General features: G+C 47.5%; 1 protein-coding gene across 1 annotated transcript in view; it reads right to left on the reverse strand.

The window, feature by feature from the left end:
• LOC306754590 (suppressor of tumorigenicity 14 protein homolog) overlaps nucleotides 1-18888 on the reverse strand; it is a gene marked incomplete at both ends in the record, with an annotated part of 41668 nt that extends 22780 nt beyond the window's left edge. Inside the window, 9 exons of the mRNA XM_079238607.1 lie at nucleotides 2709-2845; nucleotides 3579-3807; nucleotides 3903-3938; nucleotides 6941-7134; nucleotides 7252-7322; nucleotides 7408-7538; nucleotides 14419-14665; nucleotides 16938-17108; nucleotides 18871-18888. Coding sequence (XP_079094733.1) covers nucleotides 2709-2845; nucleotides 3579-3807; nucleotides 3903-3938; nucleotides 6941-7134; nucleotides 7252-7322; nucleotides 7408-7538; nucleotides 14419-14665; nucleotides 16938-17108; nucleotides 18871-18888 — 1234 coding nt within the window. The remainder of the gene's footprint in view (nucleotides 1-2708; nucleotides 2846-3578; nucleotides 3808-3902; nucleotides 3939-6940; nucleotides 7135-7251; nucleotides 7323-7407; nucleotides 7539-14418; nucleotides 14666-16937; nucleotides 17109-18870) is intronic.
• Between the last annotated feature and the right edge of the window lie 622 nt (nucleotides 18889-19510).

Genomic DNA, 19510 nt, shown 5'->3' on the forward strand with positions numbered 1-19510 from the left:
CCCAGTCTGACTGCAGGAACCGGAACGACGTCCCAGTCTGGCTGCAGGAACCGGAACCAGCTCCCAGTCTGGTTTCAGGAACCAGAACCAGCTCCCAGTCTGGTTTCAGGAACCAGAACCAGCTCCCAGTCTGGCTGCAGGAACCGGAACCAGCTCCCAGTCTGGCTGCAGGAACCGGAACCAGCTCCCAGTCTGGCTGCAGGAACCGGAACCAGCTCCCAGTCTGGCTGCAGGAACCGGAACCAGCTCCCAGTCTGGTTTCAGGAACCAGAACCAGCTCCCAGTCTGGTTTCAGGAACCGGAACCAGCTCCCAGTCTGACTGCAGGAACCGGAACCAGCTCCCAGTCTGGCTGCAGGAACCGGAACCAGCTCCCAGTCTGGCTGCAGGAACCAGAACCGGCTCCCAGTCTGGCTGCAGGAACCGGAACCGGCTCCCAGTCTGGCTGCAGGAACCAGAACCGGCTCCCAGTCTGGCTGCAGGAACCGGAACCAGCTCCCAGTCTGACTGCAGGAACCAGAACCAGCTTCCGGTCTGGCTTCAGGAACCAGAACCGGCTCCCAGTCTGGCTGCAGGAACCGGAACCAGCTTCTGGTCTGGCTTCAGGAACCAGAACCAGTTCCCAGTCTGACTGCAGGAACCAGAACCAGCTTCTGGTCTGGCTTCAGGAACCAGAACCAGTTCCCAGTCTGACTGCAGGAACCAGAACCAGCTTCTGGTCTGGCTTCAAGAACCAGAACCGGCTCCCAGTCTGGCTGCAGGAACCGGAACCGGCTCCCAGTCTGACTGCAGGAACCAGAACCAGTTCACAGTCTGACTGCAGGAACCAGAACCGGCTCCCGGTCTGACTGCAGGAACCCGAACCGGCTCCCGGTCTGGGTGCAGGAACCAGAACCAGCTCCCAGTCTGGCTGCAGGAACCGGAACCGGCTCCCAGTCTGGCTGCAGGAACCGGAACCAGCTCCCAGTCTGGCTTCAGGAACCGGAACCAGCTCCCAGTCTGGCTGCAGGAACCGGAACCGGCGTCCAGTCTGGCTGCAGGAACCGGAACCAGCTTCTGGTCTGGCTTCAAGAACCAGAACCGGCTCCCAGTCTGGCTGCAGGAACCGGAACCGGCTCCCAGTCTGGCTTCAGGAACCGGAACCAGCTCCCAGTCTGGCTTCAGGAACACAGAAACGGCTCCCAGTCTGACTGCAGGAACCAGAACCAGTTTGCTGTCTGGCTTCAGGAACCAGAACCAGTTCCCAGTCTGACTGCAGGAACCAGAACCAGCTTCTGGTCTGGCTTCAAGAACCAGAACCGGCTCCCAGTCTGGCTGCAGGAACCGGAACCGGCTCCCAGTCTGGCTGCAGGAACTGGAACCAGCTTCTGGTCTGGCTTCAGGAACACAGAAACGGCTCCCAGTCTGACTGCAGGAACCAGAACCAGTTTGCTGTCTGGCTTCAGGAACCAGAACCAGTTCACAGTCTGACTGCAGGAACCGGAACCGGCTCCCAGTCTGGCTGCAGGAACCGGAACCAGCTCCCAGTCTGGCTGCAGGAACCGGAACCGGCGTCCAGTCTGGCTCCAGGAACCGGAACCAGCTCCCAGTCTGGCTGCAGGAACCAGAACCGGCTCCCAGTCTGGCTGCAGGAACCGGAACCAGCTCCCAGTCTGGCTGCAGGAACCAGAACCGGCTCCCAGTCTGGCTGCAGGAACCGGAACCAGCTCCCGGTCTGGCTGCAGAAAACCAGAACCGGCTCCCAGTCTGGCTGCAGGAACCGGAACCAGCTTCTGGTCTGGCTTCAGGAACCAGAACCAGTTCCCAGTCTGACTGCAGGAACCAGAACCAGCTTCTGGTCTGGCATCAGGAACCAGAACCGGCTCCCAGTCTGGCTGCAGGAACCGGAACCAGCTCCCAGTCTGGTTTCAGGAACTAGAACCGGCTCCCAGTCTGGCTGCAGGAACCGGAACCAGCTTCCAGTCTGGCTTCAGGAACACAGAAACGGCTCCCAGTCTGGCTGCAGGAACCGGAACCGGCTCCCAGTCTGGCTGCAGGAACCAGAACCAGTTTCCGGTCTGGCTTCAGGAACCAGAACCAGTTCCCAGTCTGACTGCAGGAACCAGAACCAGTTCCCAGTCTGACTGCAGGAACCAGAACCGGCTCCCGGTCTGGGTGCAGGAACCAGAACCGGCTCCCGGTCTGGTTTCAGGAACCAGAACCGGCTCCCGGTCTGAATGCAGGAAACAGAACCGGCTCCCGGTCTGAATGCAGGAAACAGAACCGGCTCCCGGTCTGGTTTCAGGAACCAGAACCGGCTCCCGGTCTGGTTTCAGGAACCAGAACCGGCTCCCGGTCTGAATGCAGGAAACAGAACCGGCTCCCGGTCTGGTTTCAGGAACCAGAACCGGCTCCCGGTCTGGTTTCAGGGAGCAGATCCCCTCTCTATGGTTCAGTCTGGCTTGGTGACCGTTCAGTCCTGCTGTCGTAAAGTTTTATTCCAACTTTCTGGGTGTAGAAAGGTTTCGGTCAACAGCAACAGAAAGGAACGGGTCAGAACCACAGAAACCAGCCATCTGAGCTCATCATAAGCAATCTGCATTCAAATGAACACATTTCAGGTCATCAATATTTCATCGTAAGACGATGAAATCGAGCGGAAGGTGCTTCAGCCAACTGCTTCCAGAAACCCGCAGATCTTCCGTGTGGAAATCGGACCGGGTCGCTTACCTCCGTGGTCCAGAGGAACCTGCGAGTAGAACGCTCTGAATCCGGGGAAGTTCTTCTCCTCGTCGGTGACCATCGTCAGCAGCATGACGTTGCCGGACGACAGGAAGGACAAAGAGCCGTGAGGGTATCCGCACTGTCTGCAGAGGGACACGCCGGCGGGCAGGTTACTGGATGCATTTCCATGGAGATGAATTAACCAGGATTCAGACGTTTTGTCCGTCTGAGGAGCTCATTTCAGAACAGGAACAGGAAGCGGTAGATCGGATCGTTTTCGGTTTTTCCATCATTTGAACGATGTTTCCCAGAAAGCCATACAAAAGAGTGATCCAATGGATAGTCTAGATTATGGTTACTAGGCAACAAAAGGTGAGGTGAGCCACTTTTACCAAAAGCAAAAGTTTTAGCTTCCTTCATTCCCAAATTTCATAATCATAAGGCAGCCTTTTATAGACCATGGAGACCAGGGGTCGGCAACTCCGCTCCTCGAGTCCCACGGTCCTGCAAATGCTAGGAGTTTTCCTGCTGCAACACACCTGATTCAGATCAGTGGCTAATCAGCAGACTTGTGCAGAGTTTGATGTCAAGCTGCACAAGTCTTCTGATTAGCTCTGATGTGTTCCAGGTGTGTTGTAGCAGGGAAACCCCAAGCATTTGCAGGACTGTGGCACTCGAGGAGCGGAGTTGCCGACCCCTGATGTAGACCATGATAAAGACCAAATGTTACATCCGATGGAACAGCAGGAAAAGATCTGCCTTCCGTCCCCGTTAATCACAAACAGCATCTCAGATTTCCTCACTTTAGTGTTTCCAACCGAAGAGACTCATTAAACCGACTTGACGAGGCCGATAAACGAAGGAAACTAGTCTCACTCTGTCAGGGCTCGGTTCTCGATGGGAGCCAGCGAGTCGTAGATCTTGATGAAGTCGTGTTGACAGTCGTCCTCCAGGATCAGGGTGTGGAACTTCAGCTGGATTCTGTTGTTTCGTTTGGCACGAAGCCGCCACTGCTGGTAGATGTTGGGAGGGTAGGAAGTGTCCGGAAAGCCCGGAGACTGGATGACACCGTTCTTCCCAACGTGTATGGAGGTGGAGTTCCTCACTACATATTCAGAAGGATGACAATGTATTTAAAGTTTCTTAATAAAACAGCTGCTTTTTATGCAGATGATTGTTATTTAACCACACGGTTCTCACCAGATTTCGAGCTCTTGGTCAACCGTGGGTCCAGTGCTGAAAATGAAACAAAGGAATCAACGCAGGAAGAGGACTGTTTCTGGATCCTCGTGGTGTTTCCAAGGAGAGATTTGGATCTGGTCCTGGATTCTCCTGAACCTGAGCTGAAACTACTTTCCTAACTCCTGGAACCGGAATGCACAGATCAACTTTTTTCACTTCGACAGGATATCGTTACCTGAGGTATAGTAACTGGAGGGTTTAATATCCAGGTAGGTTTAGTAACTGGAGGCTTTAGTATCCAGGTAGGTTTAGTAACTGGAGGGTTTAATATCCAGGTAGGTTTAGTAACTGGAGGGTTTAGTATCCAGGTAGGTTTAGTAACTGGAGGGTTTAGTATCCAGGTAGGTTTAGTAACTGGACGGTTTAGTATCCAGGTAGGTTTGGTAACTGGAGGGTTTAGTATCCAGGTAGGTTTAGTAACTGGAGGGTTTAGTATCCAGGTAGGTATAGTAACTGGAGGCGTTAGTATCCAGGTAGGTATAGTAACTGGAGGCTTTAGTATCCAGGTAGGTTTAGTAACTGGAGGGTTTAATATCCAGGTAGGTTTAGTAACTGGAGGGTTTAGTATCCAGGTAGGTTTAGTAACTGGACGGTTTAGTATCCAGGTAGGTTTGGTAACTGGAGGGTTTAGTATCCAGGTAGGTTTAGTAACTGGAGGGTTTAGTATCCAGGTAGGTATAGTAACTGGAGGCGTTAGTATCCAGGTAGGTATAGTAACTGGAGGCTTTAGTATCCAGGTAGGTTTAGTAACTGGAGGCTTTAGTATCCAGGTAGGTTTAGTAACTGGAGGGTTTAGTATCCAGGTAGGTTTAGTAACTGGAGGCTTTAGTATCCAGGTAGGTTTAGTAACTGGAGGCTTTAGTATCCAGGTAGGTATAGTAACTGGAGGCTTTAGTATCCAGGTAGGTTTAGTAACTGGAGGCTTTAGTATCCAGGTAGGTTTAGTAACTGGAGGGTTTAGTATCCAGGTAGGTTTAGTAACTGGAGGCGTTAGTATCCAGGTAGGTTTAGTAACTGGAGGGTTTAGTATCCAGGTAGGTTTAGTAACTGGAGGCTTTAGTATCCAGGTAGGTTTAGTAACTGGAGGCTTTAGTATCCAGGTAGGTTTAGTAACTGGAGGCTTTAGTATCCAGGTAGGTATAGTAACTGGAGGCTTTAGTATCCAGGTAGGTTTAGTAACTGGAGGCTTTAGTATCCAGGTAGGTTTAGTAACTGGAGGGTTTAGTATCCAGGTAGGTTTAGTAACTGGAGGCGTTAGTATCCAGGTAGGTATAGTAACTGGAGGCTTTAGTATCCAGGTAGGTTTAGTAACTGGAGGCTTTAGTATCCAGGTAGGTTTAGTAACTGGAGGCTTTAGTATCCAGGTAGGTATAGTAACTGGAGGCTTTAGTATCCAGGTAGGTTTAGTAACTGGAGGCTTTAGTATCCAGGTAGGTTTAGTAACTGGAGGCTTTAGTATCCAGGTAGGTTTAGTAACTGGAGGCTTTAGTATCCAGGTAGGTATAGTAACTGGAGGGTTTAGTATCCAGGTAGGTTTAGTAACTGGAGGCTTTAGTATCCAGGTAGGTTTAGTAACTGGAGGCTTTAGTATCCAGGTAGGTTTAGTAACTGGAGGCTTTAGTATCCAGGTAGGTATAGTAACTGGAGGCTTTAGTATCCAGGTAGGTTTAGTAACTGGAGGCTTTAGTATCCAGGTAGGTTTGGTAACTGGAGGGTTTAGTATCCAGGTAGGTTTAGTAACTGGAGGGTTTAGTATCCAGGTAGGTTTAGTAACTGGAGGCTTTAGTATCCAGGTAGGTATAGTAACTGGAGGGTTTAGTATCCAGGTAGGTTTAGTAACTGGAGGCTTTAGTATCCAGGTAGGTTTAGTAACTGGAGGGTTTAGTATCCAGGTAGGTTTAGTAACTGGAGGCTTTAGTATCCAGGTAGGTTTAGTAACTGGAGGCTTTAGTATCCAGGTAGGTTTAGTAACTGGAGGCTTTAGTATCCAGGTAGGTTTGGTATTGGATGATTCAAATCGAAATGCAAACCTACATGTACAAAAAGTTAATTAAAATAAAGAGTTTTAATATTAATAACTTTGTAAAATAGAATTATATAAATAAAAACGTCAGAAATTTTAACCCTGGAACTGCTGAAGTATAAAGGAAGGTTTATCTGATCTGGGTCAGACACAGAGCTGTGCTACTGGCTGATCCTGGTCTGGGGGGTCCAGGAGAAATGGCTTCTCTCCCATCATGGAGTAGTCTTCAGGATCTCTGACCCCGGTGTACAGCGCACCTCTCCAAGCCTCCTAAACCAGGTCACCAGTTAACATGTCTCGGTTCTTCCCCGGACTTTGGTTGGCGCTGTGGCAAGTCCGGTCCAGTTCAGGGTCAGAAATAAGATTCCGTCACACAACGCCTCTTGCAGAAGTTGCAACAAGAACTGTGTGGATCATGGATGTCCAATCAGTTGAACGGTCCAGCTTCTCCCTTCAGGTCAGTTAGCTTAGCCTTTAGCTACTTGTTATCAGTTGAAGCTGAATGAAGCATAAAGTTTTTACCTCCTCCGGTCCCTGGTGACAACCATCTGTTGTGGTGACTAGCTACATTTGTTCAGAGTCCGTCCAGTATGTTGTTGAATTCTTGGAAGGATGTCGAGCAGGGCTGATCAAGGGTCAGCTAGGAAAGCTATAAAGTTGTGTTTGCTAACATGGGCGTCGCTTGTTGAGTGAACCCGACTCTTAATGGTTTAAATGATTGAACCAATCAAGAAAAAATAAATTCTGTCAGAAAGAAAACTTGGGAACTTTAGAAAAGTGGTATAAGTATTGGTCATCCCTTCCAAGTTTACTTGACTCATTCCTCGGACTACTTATTTGTAGGACTTATAGGCTGTGTGATGATGAGTTTAACGTTTGTCATGATTTCTTTCATTCTAATGGTATAAAATACCATAAAGTTGTAGATGAGTTTAATGGAGTTGGTAATAAAAGATGAAGGAAACGGTCAAACCTCCAGACACGACGTTGACGACGTTCAGATGGTCTTTGGGTCTCAGCAGCAGTCGGCCCTGTCGGCCCTGTTGACTCTGTTCCGGCGGCTCCAGGGATTTGATGGCTTCATCCAGCGAGGTCTGCTGGGGAGCGGGAACTTCAAACTCCGACTCGTAATACACCACGATGCTGTCATCACCATCGGCACCGTCGCTGCAGCAACACACGCAGGTCCAGACTTTATTCAGAGACTGAGAGGAACCAGTTGGATCAACTCACCAGTACCTCTGAAAAGACTCCATGTTGGAGCAGGAAGTGGATGGGACGTACCTGAAGGTCTGGACCGTGGAGCCTCGGAAGTATTTGGACAACAGCAGGTTTTTAGAATACATCAAGCGTAGCTGAAAGAGAAAAGTCCCATCATCATCTAACTTCCACCTGCACCACCACAGCGAGGTCAACTCCCATGATGCTCTGCTTGCTCACCTGATGGTTGACCAGATCTGCCAGTTTCCTGAACTGGTGGCTGCTGGGATCCTCATACTCGGCTATGAAGGCCTGGTTATTGATCCCCATGGAGCCGATGTAGAGCTTCTTCACACGGACATCTTCGTGCTCTGGAAGGTAAGGATCAGGTTGATGATACCCTCCATCCCCCAATCCATCCATATATCCATCCTCCCATCCATCCCTCCATCCATCCATTATCCATTCATCCCCATCCCTCCATTCATCCCTCCATCCATCTATCCTCCATTCATCCCCATCCCTCCATTCATCCCTCCATCATCCATTCATCCATCCTTCCATCCATCCATCATCCATCCTTCCATCCATCCCTCCATTCATCCATATATCCATCCATCCATTCATCCATATATCCATCCTCCCATCCATCCCTCTATTCATCCTTCCATCCATCCATCATCCATTCATCCCCATCCTTCCATTCATCTCTCCATCATCCATTCATCCATTCATCCATCCTTCCATCCATCCCTCCATTCATCCATATATCCATCCTCCCATCCATTCCTCCATTCATCCTTCCATCCATCCATCATCCATTCATCCCCATCCCTCCATTCATCTCTCCATCATCCATTCATCCATCCATCCATTCATCCATATATCCATCCTTCCATCCATCCCTCCATCCATCCACCATCCATTCAGCCCCATCCCTCCATTCATCCCTCCATCATCCATTCATCCATCCTTCCATCCATCCATCCATTCATCCTTACCTCCATCATCCATCCATTCATCCCCCATCATCCATCCTTCCATTCATCCCCCATCATCCATCCTTCCATTCATCCCCCATCATCCATCCTTCCATCCATCCATCCATTCATCCTTCCCTCCATCATCCATCCATTCATCCATCCATCATCCATCCTTCCATTCATCCCCCATCATCCATCCTTCCATTCATCCCCCATCATCCATCCTTCCATCCATCCATCCATCCCTCCATCCATCATCCATTCATCCCTCCATTCATCCATCCATCCATCCCTCTATTCATCCTTCCATCCATCCATCATCCATTCATCCCCATCCTTCCATTCATCTCTCCATCATCCATTCATCCATCCTTCCATCCATCATCCATTCATCCCCATCCTTCCATTCATCTCTCCATCATCCATTCATCCATCCTTCCATCCATCCCTCCATTCATCCATATATCCATCCTCCCATCCATTCCTCCATTCATCCTTCCATCCATCCATCATCCATTCATCCCCATCCCTCCATTCATCTCTCCATCATCCCTCCATTCATCCCTCCATCATCCATTCATCCATCCTTCCATCCATCCATCCATTCATCCTTCCCTCATCCATCCTTCCATTCATCCCCCATCATCCATCCTTCCATCCATCCATCCTTCCATCCATCCATCATCCATTCATTCCCATCCCTCCATTCATCCCTCCATCATCCATTCATCCATCCTTCCATCCATCCATCATCCATCCTTCCATCCATCCCTCCATTCATCCATATATCCATCCTCCCATCCATCCCTCCATTCATCCTTCCATCCATCCATCATCCATTCATCCCATCCTTCCATTCATCTCTCCATCATTCATTAATCCATCCTTCCATCCATCCCTCCATTCATCCATATATCCATCCTCCCATCCATTCCTCCATTCATCCTTCCATCCATCCATCATCCATTCATCCCCATCCCTCCATTCATCTCTCCATCATCCATTCATCCATCCATCCATCCCTCCATTCATCCATATATCCATCCTTCCATCCATCCCTCCATCATCCATCCATCCATCCATCCATTCATCCTTACCTCCATCATCCATCCATTCATCCATCCATCATCCATCCTTCCATTCATCCCCCATCATCCATCCTTCCATTCATCCCCCATCATCCATCCTTCCATTCATCCCCCATCATCCATCCTTCCATCCATCCATCCATCCCTCCATTCATCCCTCCATTCATCCATCCATCAATCCATCCATCTAGCCCTCTATTCATCCTTCCATCCATCCATCATCCATTCATCCCCATCCTTCCATTCATCTCTCCATCATCCATTCATCCATCCTTCCATCCATCATCCATTCATCCCCATCCTTCCATTCATCTCTCCATCATCCATTCATCCATCCTTCCATCCATCATCCATTCATCCCCATCCTTCCATTCATCTCTCCATCATCCATTCATCCATCCTTCCATCCATCCCTCCATTCATCCATATATCCATCCTCCCATCCATTCCTCCATTCCTCCTTCCATCCATCCATTCATCCCCATCCCTCCATTCATCTCTCCATCATCCATTCATCCATCCATCCATCCCTCCATTCATCCATATATCCATCCTTCCATCCATCCCTCCATCCATCCACCATCCATTCAGCCCCATCCCTCCATTCATCCCTCCATCATCCATTCATCCATCCTTCCATCCATTCATCCTTCCCTCCATCATCCATCCATTCATCCATCCATCATCCATCCTTCCATTCATCCCCCATCATCCATCCTTCCATCCATCCATCATCCATTCATTCCCATCCCTCCATTCATCCCTCCATCATCCATTCATCCATCCTTCCATCCATCCATCATCCATCCTTCCATCCATCCCTCCATTCATCCATATATCCATCCTCCCATCCATCCCTCCATTCATCCTTCCATCCATCCATCATCCATTCATCCCCATCCTTCCATTCATCTCTCCATCATTCATTAATCCATCCTTCCATCCATCCCTCCATTCATCCATATATCCATCCTCCCATCCATTCCTCCATTCATCCTTCCATCCATCCATCATCCATTCATCCCCATCCCTCCATTCATCTCTCCATCATCCATCCATTCATCCATCCATCATCTTTCCATCCATCCCTCCATTCATCCCTCCATCATCCATCCATCCATCATCCATCATCCATTCATCCCTCCATTCATCCATCCATCCATCCTTCAATTCATCTCTCCATCATCCATCCATTCATCTCTCCATCCATCCATCATCCATTCATCCCCATCCCTCCATTCATACCTCCATCATCCATTCCTCCATCCTTCCATCCATCCATCCATTCATCCTTCCATCCATCAACCTCCCTTCCATCCCTCCATTCATCCCTCCATCATCCATCCATCATCCATCCTTCCATTCATCCCCCCATCATCCATCCTTCCATCCATCCATCCATCCCTCCATCATCCATCCATCCTTCCATCCCTCCATTCATCCCTCCATCATCCATTCATCCCCATCCCTCCATTCATCCATTCATCCATCCTTCCATCCATCCCTCCATTCATCACTCCATCATCCATCCATTCATCCATCCATCATCCATCCTTCTATTCATCCCCCCATCATCCATCCTTCCATCCATCCATCCATCCATCCATCCATCCATCCTTCCACCCATCATCCATTCATCCCTCCATTCATGCATCCATCCATCCATCCTTCCATTCATCCCTCCATCATCCATCCATTCATCCATCCATTATCCATCCATCCATTATTATTCAATTTGCTATTTATGAAGATTTATTTTTATGAAAATCTGAATTTATTATTTCTTTTGCCCCGCCGTCACCTTTTGGGCTTCCGTACCTTATAGTGACGTCAGTGCGCTCCCGCTGGTTTCCCACAGAACCGGGTAAAAACACCAACATGGCAGCTAGCAAAGCCCAATAAGTTCCCTCTCTGCGTTTCCATTACAAGTTTTTGCAAAATAAAAACGATATTTGTACGTTTCAACAAACAACAATTGTGATTTGCGGGTTTTTCCATTGAACAACGTTTAGCACATTAGCATCACATTTCGTTAAATCTTGTTTCTCGTGAGATTTTACAAACATTGCGGTTAATGTAAAGTGGCCACGTAGCGTTATTGTAGGGTTTTCTACTTGCTGCAGAGAATTTGCTTCGGATTTTCGAAGATTTTCTTCCTCACTTTCTTTTCTGAAACTCTGAAATTCACTGTTGTTTATTCCACACCGTGCCATCTTTACTGGGAATTAACTGGTCACGACCCCCACGTCCCGTCTGGGGACACGTAAACGGAAAAAAAGTGTTTCCATTAAACCATTACAATTTTGCTAATTAGTTCTGTATCAAAATGTCTGAAAAACCACCTCTTGAGATCGTAAAAACATTTTTAGCAATATTTTAGACTTTTTTTTTAAATGCAAGTGTTTCCATGAGCGAGTTTTTATGGTGATATTTAGTTTTTGTGCAGTTCTAGGTGTGATGGAAACGCAGGGTTTCCATCGTTGGAGGGGTCCCATGCCACAGGGGTCTGAAGCCAGATGCAGTCGACAGGCTCGTCTTTTAGCCAAAAATGTGTAAATTAAACAAAAAACAGCAAGAATGTAATAATAAATGTATGTTAGAATTATAGTTTTAATTAACATTAAGGGATTTTTTTTTTAAAAATAGTATTTTGTATGAAAGAGGTCAACTTACTCTAAACACATGTTAAGTGTAAAGAAACATTAATTTTTATTCCCTCATTGCCAACGTGGGAAATTGTTCTGGTTATATAATGTCAAAATACTCTAAAAGGAATCACTATTTTGCTTCCAAGAGGAGGCATTTTTATTTATCTTTTTTTTATTTTTTTATTTTAGAATAAAGTAACACAAGTGAAGTGAGGCCTGTTATTAAATGTATGATCAAAACTAAAAACTCTCTCTCAGTGGAAACTCACTGAATGCTAACATGATGTTACTTATAATGTCCACAGCGGCAGCGCCTGCATCTCTAGTTTAACAGCTTGTTTAGTTGCACTTTAAATTCAGGTAAACTCCTCGGCTGACTGCAATAAAAGCCTTTTTTTTAAAGAACAGCTATTGACGTTTGTAATTTATTACTATTTTTTTTCTTCACAATAAGGGGAAAAAAAATCTATTAAAATCAGAAATCCGATCTGGTTTAAAAAATCGGAGATGTTATTTTCCGGCCATGTGGCCCGGGCCCAGTAGGAAGCAGAAGGTCGTCCGGATCAGGAGAAGGAATGTTGGACACGCCCGTCCCCGCCTCAGCTCCAACAAAGGAGCCTCTTCAATGCGCCTCCATGTTTCCATAGCAACGGGTGGAGAAACCGGTCTGAGGCGTGACGGTGGAAACGTCGCACCTTTAAAGAGTCATTAAAAACCCTCCAGCTAATCACAGGCCTGGAATGCGACATTGACATGCACTCGCCTGAGGCGTTCACTGACACTGTAAATGTCAGAACTGTCCAGGAGAGTCATGGAGCTGATGGTTACTTCACTGAACAACAACAAAAACTTGTTCAGTGGAACGTTTGCTGATATTTTCTGCAGTTTGGGGAGAATTTACCTTTTTATCTACTTCAGGACTTTATTCTACGTATCAATCTCTATTTTAGATCTATGTTTTCTCCCACTTTGTTTTTCACCATTTTAACTCCTTCATGCCGGGTGCCATAAAATTACATTAAACTACTTCTAAATTTTCTGTCTTCAGTCCAATTATTCTGTTTTTTTCTATTTGATTCTATTTGCTCTGATTTATTAATTTATTTCCATTTATTATGTTTTCATAGTTTTCTATTTATATTAATGTAAAAACCCATTCTGCCGAATATTTTTCACATTTTGATATTTTTCTGGATTCTTTTGTTTTTAAGTGACGTTTAAAGACCCGACCTCCACCTGCGATTATTTCTTTTGTCCTGGAAAGTCAGGAAAAAACACAAATGTCAAGTTTTCAAACATTTAAAAAGTCTTAAACATCCAGGATTCAGAAGATCTGGAGTTCTGAGCAGAACTGAAGTTTTAAAAGAACCGTTTCCTGACCCGCACTCAGGGTTCCTGTCGAGTCTCCGCTGCGGCCCGACTGTTTATCGCCCGGTTATCGGCTGATTATCGACCTTTTCAGAATCATCACCAGCTCCAGTCCTCTCAGGCCACGATCCTGCAGGTTTTAGATGTTTCCCTGATCCAACACACTTGACTCAACAGCTTGCTGTGAAATTCTGCATGATCATGTTGACCCATCAGCCTGACTCCCGGGCGCGGCCCCCCGAGGACTTCTGGACGCCCCTGCATTCAAATCCGATTCTGAATATTTAGAATTGATTATCACAGTTGGATCTGATTGGTTCTGATCTAATATGCTTTTAGGTATTATTTTATTTATTTATTTATTTTATTTACATGACTGTGTTGTTATATGCAACATATTATTATATATTATAGTATATATAGTATAGTATTATATTGACATTCAACAACAAACTAATGAAGTGCTGGAAGTTAAAGATGGCTGTGAGGAGCGGTTTCCTTCCCAGAATGACTGAAGTTTAATTTTCACCTTTTCTTTCCCTGGCCGGTACGTTTGGAACGACTTCTCCAGAGACGTTAGCGAGTCACCATAACGTGGTGCGGTTCTGCTACTTCCATCAGCCGCCTGAAGCGCTCCTTTCCAACGACATACAGCAGCATATTGTTGCAAACGACGCCCAGAGAACGAGCAGAATGAGCTGGTAGACGAAAGTTTTCTTGAGTTCCATCGGTTTCGTCCCGGCGGACGGTTGGACGTGAGATCTGGGTCGTATTTCTGCTGAACTTCACCTCCGTTTGTCATGTCTGCAAGTCGCTTTGCTTTTGTCGAGTTGTTTTTCTGTTTGTCTTTTCTGAGTCCGACTTGTTTCCAGATCTCAGCCTGAAACGTTTCGGCCGTTTTCAAAGCCGCGGCTAGGCTAACAGTGCTAGCGCCTGACGCCATGTTTGAAAGTCCTCACATGAAGCGCGAAGGCGGGAATGACGGGGCGAAAAGGTTCATAAAAGAAAGGATCTTTGGACGGAACGATCTTTAGGAATTAATATGATTTATTAATTTGAATTAATATGAGGATCGATTCAGAATTACAGCTCTACCCTGCGGCGTCCAGCAGATGGCGCTCTGGTTCACTCATCTCTCCTGCCAACAGGACGCCGCCGCCTGACCTATCAGGAACCTGCAAACCCGACCACATGACCCCCGCCCTCCCCCGCTGGCTGAGCGCTGAGAACGGCGAGCAGCGGCTCGGCAAGTCTTACGGTGGAGGCGCCACACCAGCAGTCCGGTCAGCAGACTCAGAGCCGCGACGGAGACCAGCAGGCCCACCCCGATCCAGATCCTCCTGCTGCGACCCGAATTCTTCTCCAGGTAGGCGTGGTCCGTCGCCTCAACGGAGGCGTCCAGGTCCAGGCCCTGTGGGGGGAGGGTCTGCGTTAGCTTCCTGCAGATAAACAGCATCTGATCCGGGTCCTGGACCGGTTTCTGGTCCTCTACACTTCATAAAACATCTCCAGAGAGCAGATCCTGTGGCCCAGGACCACGGAGCCGCAACTGGACCAAGCTTTCAGGAACCCTCCGAGCCACCCGGCTTTCTCCAGATGCTCGGAGGTGTTCCGCTCTGCGGACCGACCCTGGTTCTGGTTCTGGTTCTGGATCCATTGCCAGCGTTTCTTCCTCCAGATCATGAAGATCTGCTCGTCTCGCAGACGGAACTGGGAGGAGACCAGTTCTTCTTCCCCCCATTCAGGCTCCAACACAATAACTTCCACATGTCACGTCGGCTGCAGGAAGAAACGTTCCAAAGTTCCTTCGTTTGTTTACTTCATTTATTTTGAGCATAAACAACCTGCGTTCCGCGGCATCGAACTACCGAGTTCAGTAAACACGACGACAAGCAGCATACTTCAGGCTCGGATCGGTTTTCATCCGACCGTCGTCAACGTTACCTTCATTTAATCATGTTGAAGAAAGAAGGAGAAACAATAAAGGCTCCTTTTCTATTGGTGGAAAAACACCCCACATCGACCAATCAGAACCTCTGATGACATCATCACATATCTAGTTGCCAAGGGCGGAGAAGAGCTGTCTCCAGCGTGGACATGTCAAACCAGAGACGTCCTCTCTGGCTTCTGGTGGACATGAAGCGCCTGGAACAGGTCCTGGAACAGGTCCTGGAACGGGTCCTGGAACGGGTCCTGGAAAAGGTCCTGGAACGGGTCCTGGAACGGTTCCTAAAATAGGTCCTGGAACGGGTCCTGGAACGGGTCCTAAAATAGGTCCTGGAACGAGTCCTGGAACGAGTCCTGGAAAAGGTCCTGGAACGAGTCCTGGAACAAGTCCTGGAAAAGGTCCTGGAACGGGTCCTGGAACGAGTCCTGGAAAAGGTCCTAAAATAGGTCCTCGAACAGGTCCTGGAATGGGTCCTGGAACAAGTCCTGGAATGAGTCCTGGAAAAGGTCCTAAAATAGGTCCTGGAACGGGTCCTGGAACGGGTTCTGGAACGGGTCCTGGAAAGGGTCCTGGAACGGGTCCTGGAACGGTTCCTAAAATAGGTCCTGGAACAGGTCCTGGAACGGGTCCTGGAACGGGTCCTGGAACAAGTCCTGAAACGGGTCCTGGAATGGGTTCTGGAAAAGGTCCTGGAACGGGTCCTGGAACGGGTCCTAAAATAGGTCCTGGAACGGGTCCTGGAACGAGTCCTGGAACGGGTCCTGGAACGGGTCCTGGAATGGGTTCTGGAAAAGGTCCTGGAACGGGTCCTAAAATAGGTCCTGGAACGAGTCCTGGAACGAGTCCTGAAACGGGTCCTGGAATGGGTTCTGGAAAAGGTCCTGGAACGGGTCCTAAAATAGGTCCTGGAACGAGTCCTGGAACGGGTCCTGGAACGAGTCCTGGAACGAGTCCTGGAAAAGGTCCTAAAATAGGTCCTCGAACAGGTCCTGGAACGGGTCCTGGAACGAGTCCTGAAATGGGTCCTGGAATGGGTTCTGGAAAAGGTCCTGGAACGGGTCCTAAAATAGGTCCTGGAACGGGTACTGGAACGGACCCTGGAACGGGTACTGGAACGGGTCCTCGAACAGGTCCTGGAACGGGTCCTGGAACGAGTCCTGAAGCAGGTCCTTGAATGAGTCCTGGAACAGGTCCTGGAACGAGTCTTGAAGCAGGTCCTTGAACGAGTCCTGGAACAGGTCCTTGAACGGGTCCTGAAACAGGTCCTGGAACAGGTCCTGGATTTTCAGAGACAGAAAACTGCAGAAACTTTTGCTGCATTCGGAGTAAAAAGTTGTTTGTGGGAAAAATAAACGGGTCTAAAGCTGGAAGGTGGAAATGAAAAGATGTTGACCAATCACAGGATCCCAAAACCATCATGTGACCCGCCTGTCTGGATGAACGAGCAGCAAACTACCGCGTTAGGAAGGAATCTAACTGGTTCTGGACGCGTTCAGACTGCTGCTGGACGGAACCAGGTGTGTTCCTACAGCCTGATGGTCTGGATGTTTACTTCCGGCCAGGTGGACCAAGGTGTGGACCGTCCCCACAGGGACAGCAACATTTAGTGTAAACGTTGGACTCAAAGCGGCCATCTTTGGCAGATACAACAGCTGAACACGCTGGTGGAATTCTTTCAACAATAGAAATGAAATATTCATCAGAAAGTTCCTCCAGCAGCTGCAGAAGTTCCCACTTCTCCGTCGCTTTGCTTGGACTTTTCTGTCGAGTTCGTCCCAAACCGGCTCGGTGGGGTTTCAGTCTGGAGACCTGCCGGCCTCTCCATGTCCTCAGGCTCACCATCTTGCTCTTTTTCCTGCAGGTAGTTCTGCCGTAGCGAGGACGTGTGCTTGGGGTCGTTATCTTGCTGTAGAAGGAACCAAGGAGACGCATACCAGAGGGTACGGCAAGGCGTGATGAACCGAAGATACCTTCTTCCAGTCTTCAGTCGTCCAATGGGAACGTTTTCTAGTCCAGGCTAGCCTCTTCTTCTTCTGCTGCAAGCCGTCCTGTTAAACCCGCAGCTGGAAGTCTTCTCTTCACGGTAAAAACTGGGACTTGTTTAGTACGACCATTACCAAGTGTAAGCGGTTGTCCTGTGAGCCGCCTGTCACCTCTCAGAAACTCCTCAGATTTCCTGGTGACTGCTGGACCTTCTCCTGTCAGTTTCATCCGGTTTCTGCCTTCTGTAGGAAACTGTTCTCACCGACTCCTTGACTCTCTTTGTAATTTCTCTGTAGGAAAAGCCTAGATTTTTTTGTGTTATTATGGTCTGTCTTTCCTCGAGGTTTATTTGCCTTTTTCTTGCCATTTTTGTTGCAAAGAACCACTTTCTGCAGTACAAACCTGTTCAACCGATGCTCACCAGGTTATGGGACCAAAATGTGTCCAAACACAGCTTTCATGCAGACAGACAGGTCGTCAGTAACCCAGCAAAGCTGGAACACCTGGAAGAATTATTAGATTTAAAGGTTTGATCCCCCTTTACTGCTGCAGGACAGCTTTAAATAATGGGCCCATTTTCTGGTCCCTGAAGATTCCTGATCCTGAAATGTAGATTATGTTTTAGTTTTGGGTAACCTTGTGTTTTTTTCTTGGAATCTGACAGTTTACCAGTTACTTTTGTAGCATTTCAAGCTTTTTGTTGGACTCAGATGACTTGAACGATAATAAATTAGTGAAAAAAGTGAGGTGTTCTAAAAAACTTTTCACCGGTAGGGTATATACCCACAGATGCACACATATGACCTACATATTATACATACATGTACAGTACCAGTCAAAAGTTTGGACACACCTTCTCACTTAGTGCTTTTTCTTTATTTTTTTTATTTTCGTAATCACAGAGTACAACTAAACACATCCACACTATGAAGGAACACATGTGGAATTATGTAATAACCAAACAAAGTGGTAAATAAACCAGAATATGTTTTATATTTTAGATTCTTCAAATTAACCACCTTTTGCTTTTATGGCAGTTTGGCACACTCATGACATTTTATCGATCAGCTTCATAAGGCAGTCACCTGGAATGGCTTATCAATAGTTCCTGGAGGTGTCGAGAACTTGTTCGAGGCTTTGCCGTCACTCTTTGGTCCAAAACATCCCAAACCGTCTCAAGTGAGTTCAGGTCAAGCGACTGTGGAAGCAGGTCGTCTTATGCAGCTCTCCATCATTCTGTTTCTTGGTCAAACATCCCCGACACAGTCTGGAGGTGTGTTTGGGATCATCATCATCCCACTGAGTGCCAACCAGATGGGATGGCCTGTCGCTCTGGTCGCCATGATGGTTAAGTGTTCTTTGGATGTTGACTGATTAATCAACTGTTTCACTAGCAAAGAACCGCCATACCACCACGTCTCCTCCTGCATGCTTCACCGTGGGAACCACACATCTAGGAACCATCTGCTCACCTTTTCTGCATCTCACCAAAACATGGCGAGTGGAACTAAATATCTCATCATTTAATTCATCCGACCAGAGCACAGATTTCCACTGATATGAGGTCATTCCAGATGTTTCTTGGTCCTAATTAGTCTCTTATTCTTATTGTTCTTCCTCAGAAGTGGCTTCTTTCCAGCAGTCTGACCATGGAGGCCCGATGCAGTCTCCTCTGGACAGCTGACGTTGAAATGCATCACCATCTTGAATTCTGAATCATTTCCGTAGGCTCTTATCTGAGGTGCAGTTTATTGGCAGTTTCTGAGATTGGTGACTCTGATGAACTTATCCTGACGTAACTCTTGGTCTTCCTGTCCTGAGGAGGTCTTCATGAGAGCCAGTCTCAACGTCGTGTTGGATGGTCTTTGTAACTACACTACAGAACACCTTCAGACTATTTAAAGTGTTCCTGATGGACCGACCAACATGTCTTAAAGTAACGATGAACTGTCATTTCTCTTGACGTAGCTGAGTGGCTCTTGCCATAATATGGATTATAACAGGGATCAGAATGAAACCACTGTGTAGACCTTGTAGCAACATGCCTCTGCACATCACAGCCGACGGTCTCAAACACATTAAGAAGGAAAGAAATCCCAGAAAAAACTCCTGACAAGGTGATCCTGTTCATGACAAGCCATTCCAGGCGACTGCCTCATGAAGCTGATGGAGAAAATGTCGATGCCAAGCTGTCACCAAAGCTAAAGGTGGTTTACTTTGAAGAATCTAAAATATAAAACATATTCTGGTTTATTTACCACTTTATTGTTTACTACATAATTCCCCGCGTCTTCCTTCACAGTGTGGATGTGTTTAGTTTTACTC

Source organism: Telmatherina bonti (assembly GCF_933228915.1).
Source record: "Telmatherina bonti genome assembly, chromosome: 4".
Lineage (NCBI taxonomy): Eukaryota > Metazoa > Chordata > Actinopteri > Atheriniformes > Telmatherinidae > Telmatherina > Telmatherina bonti.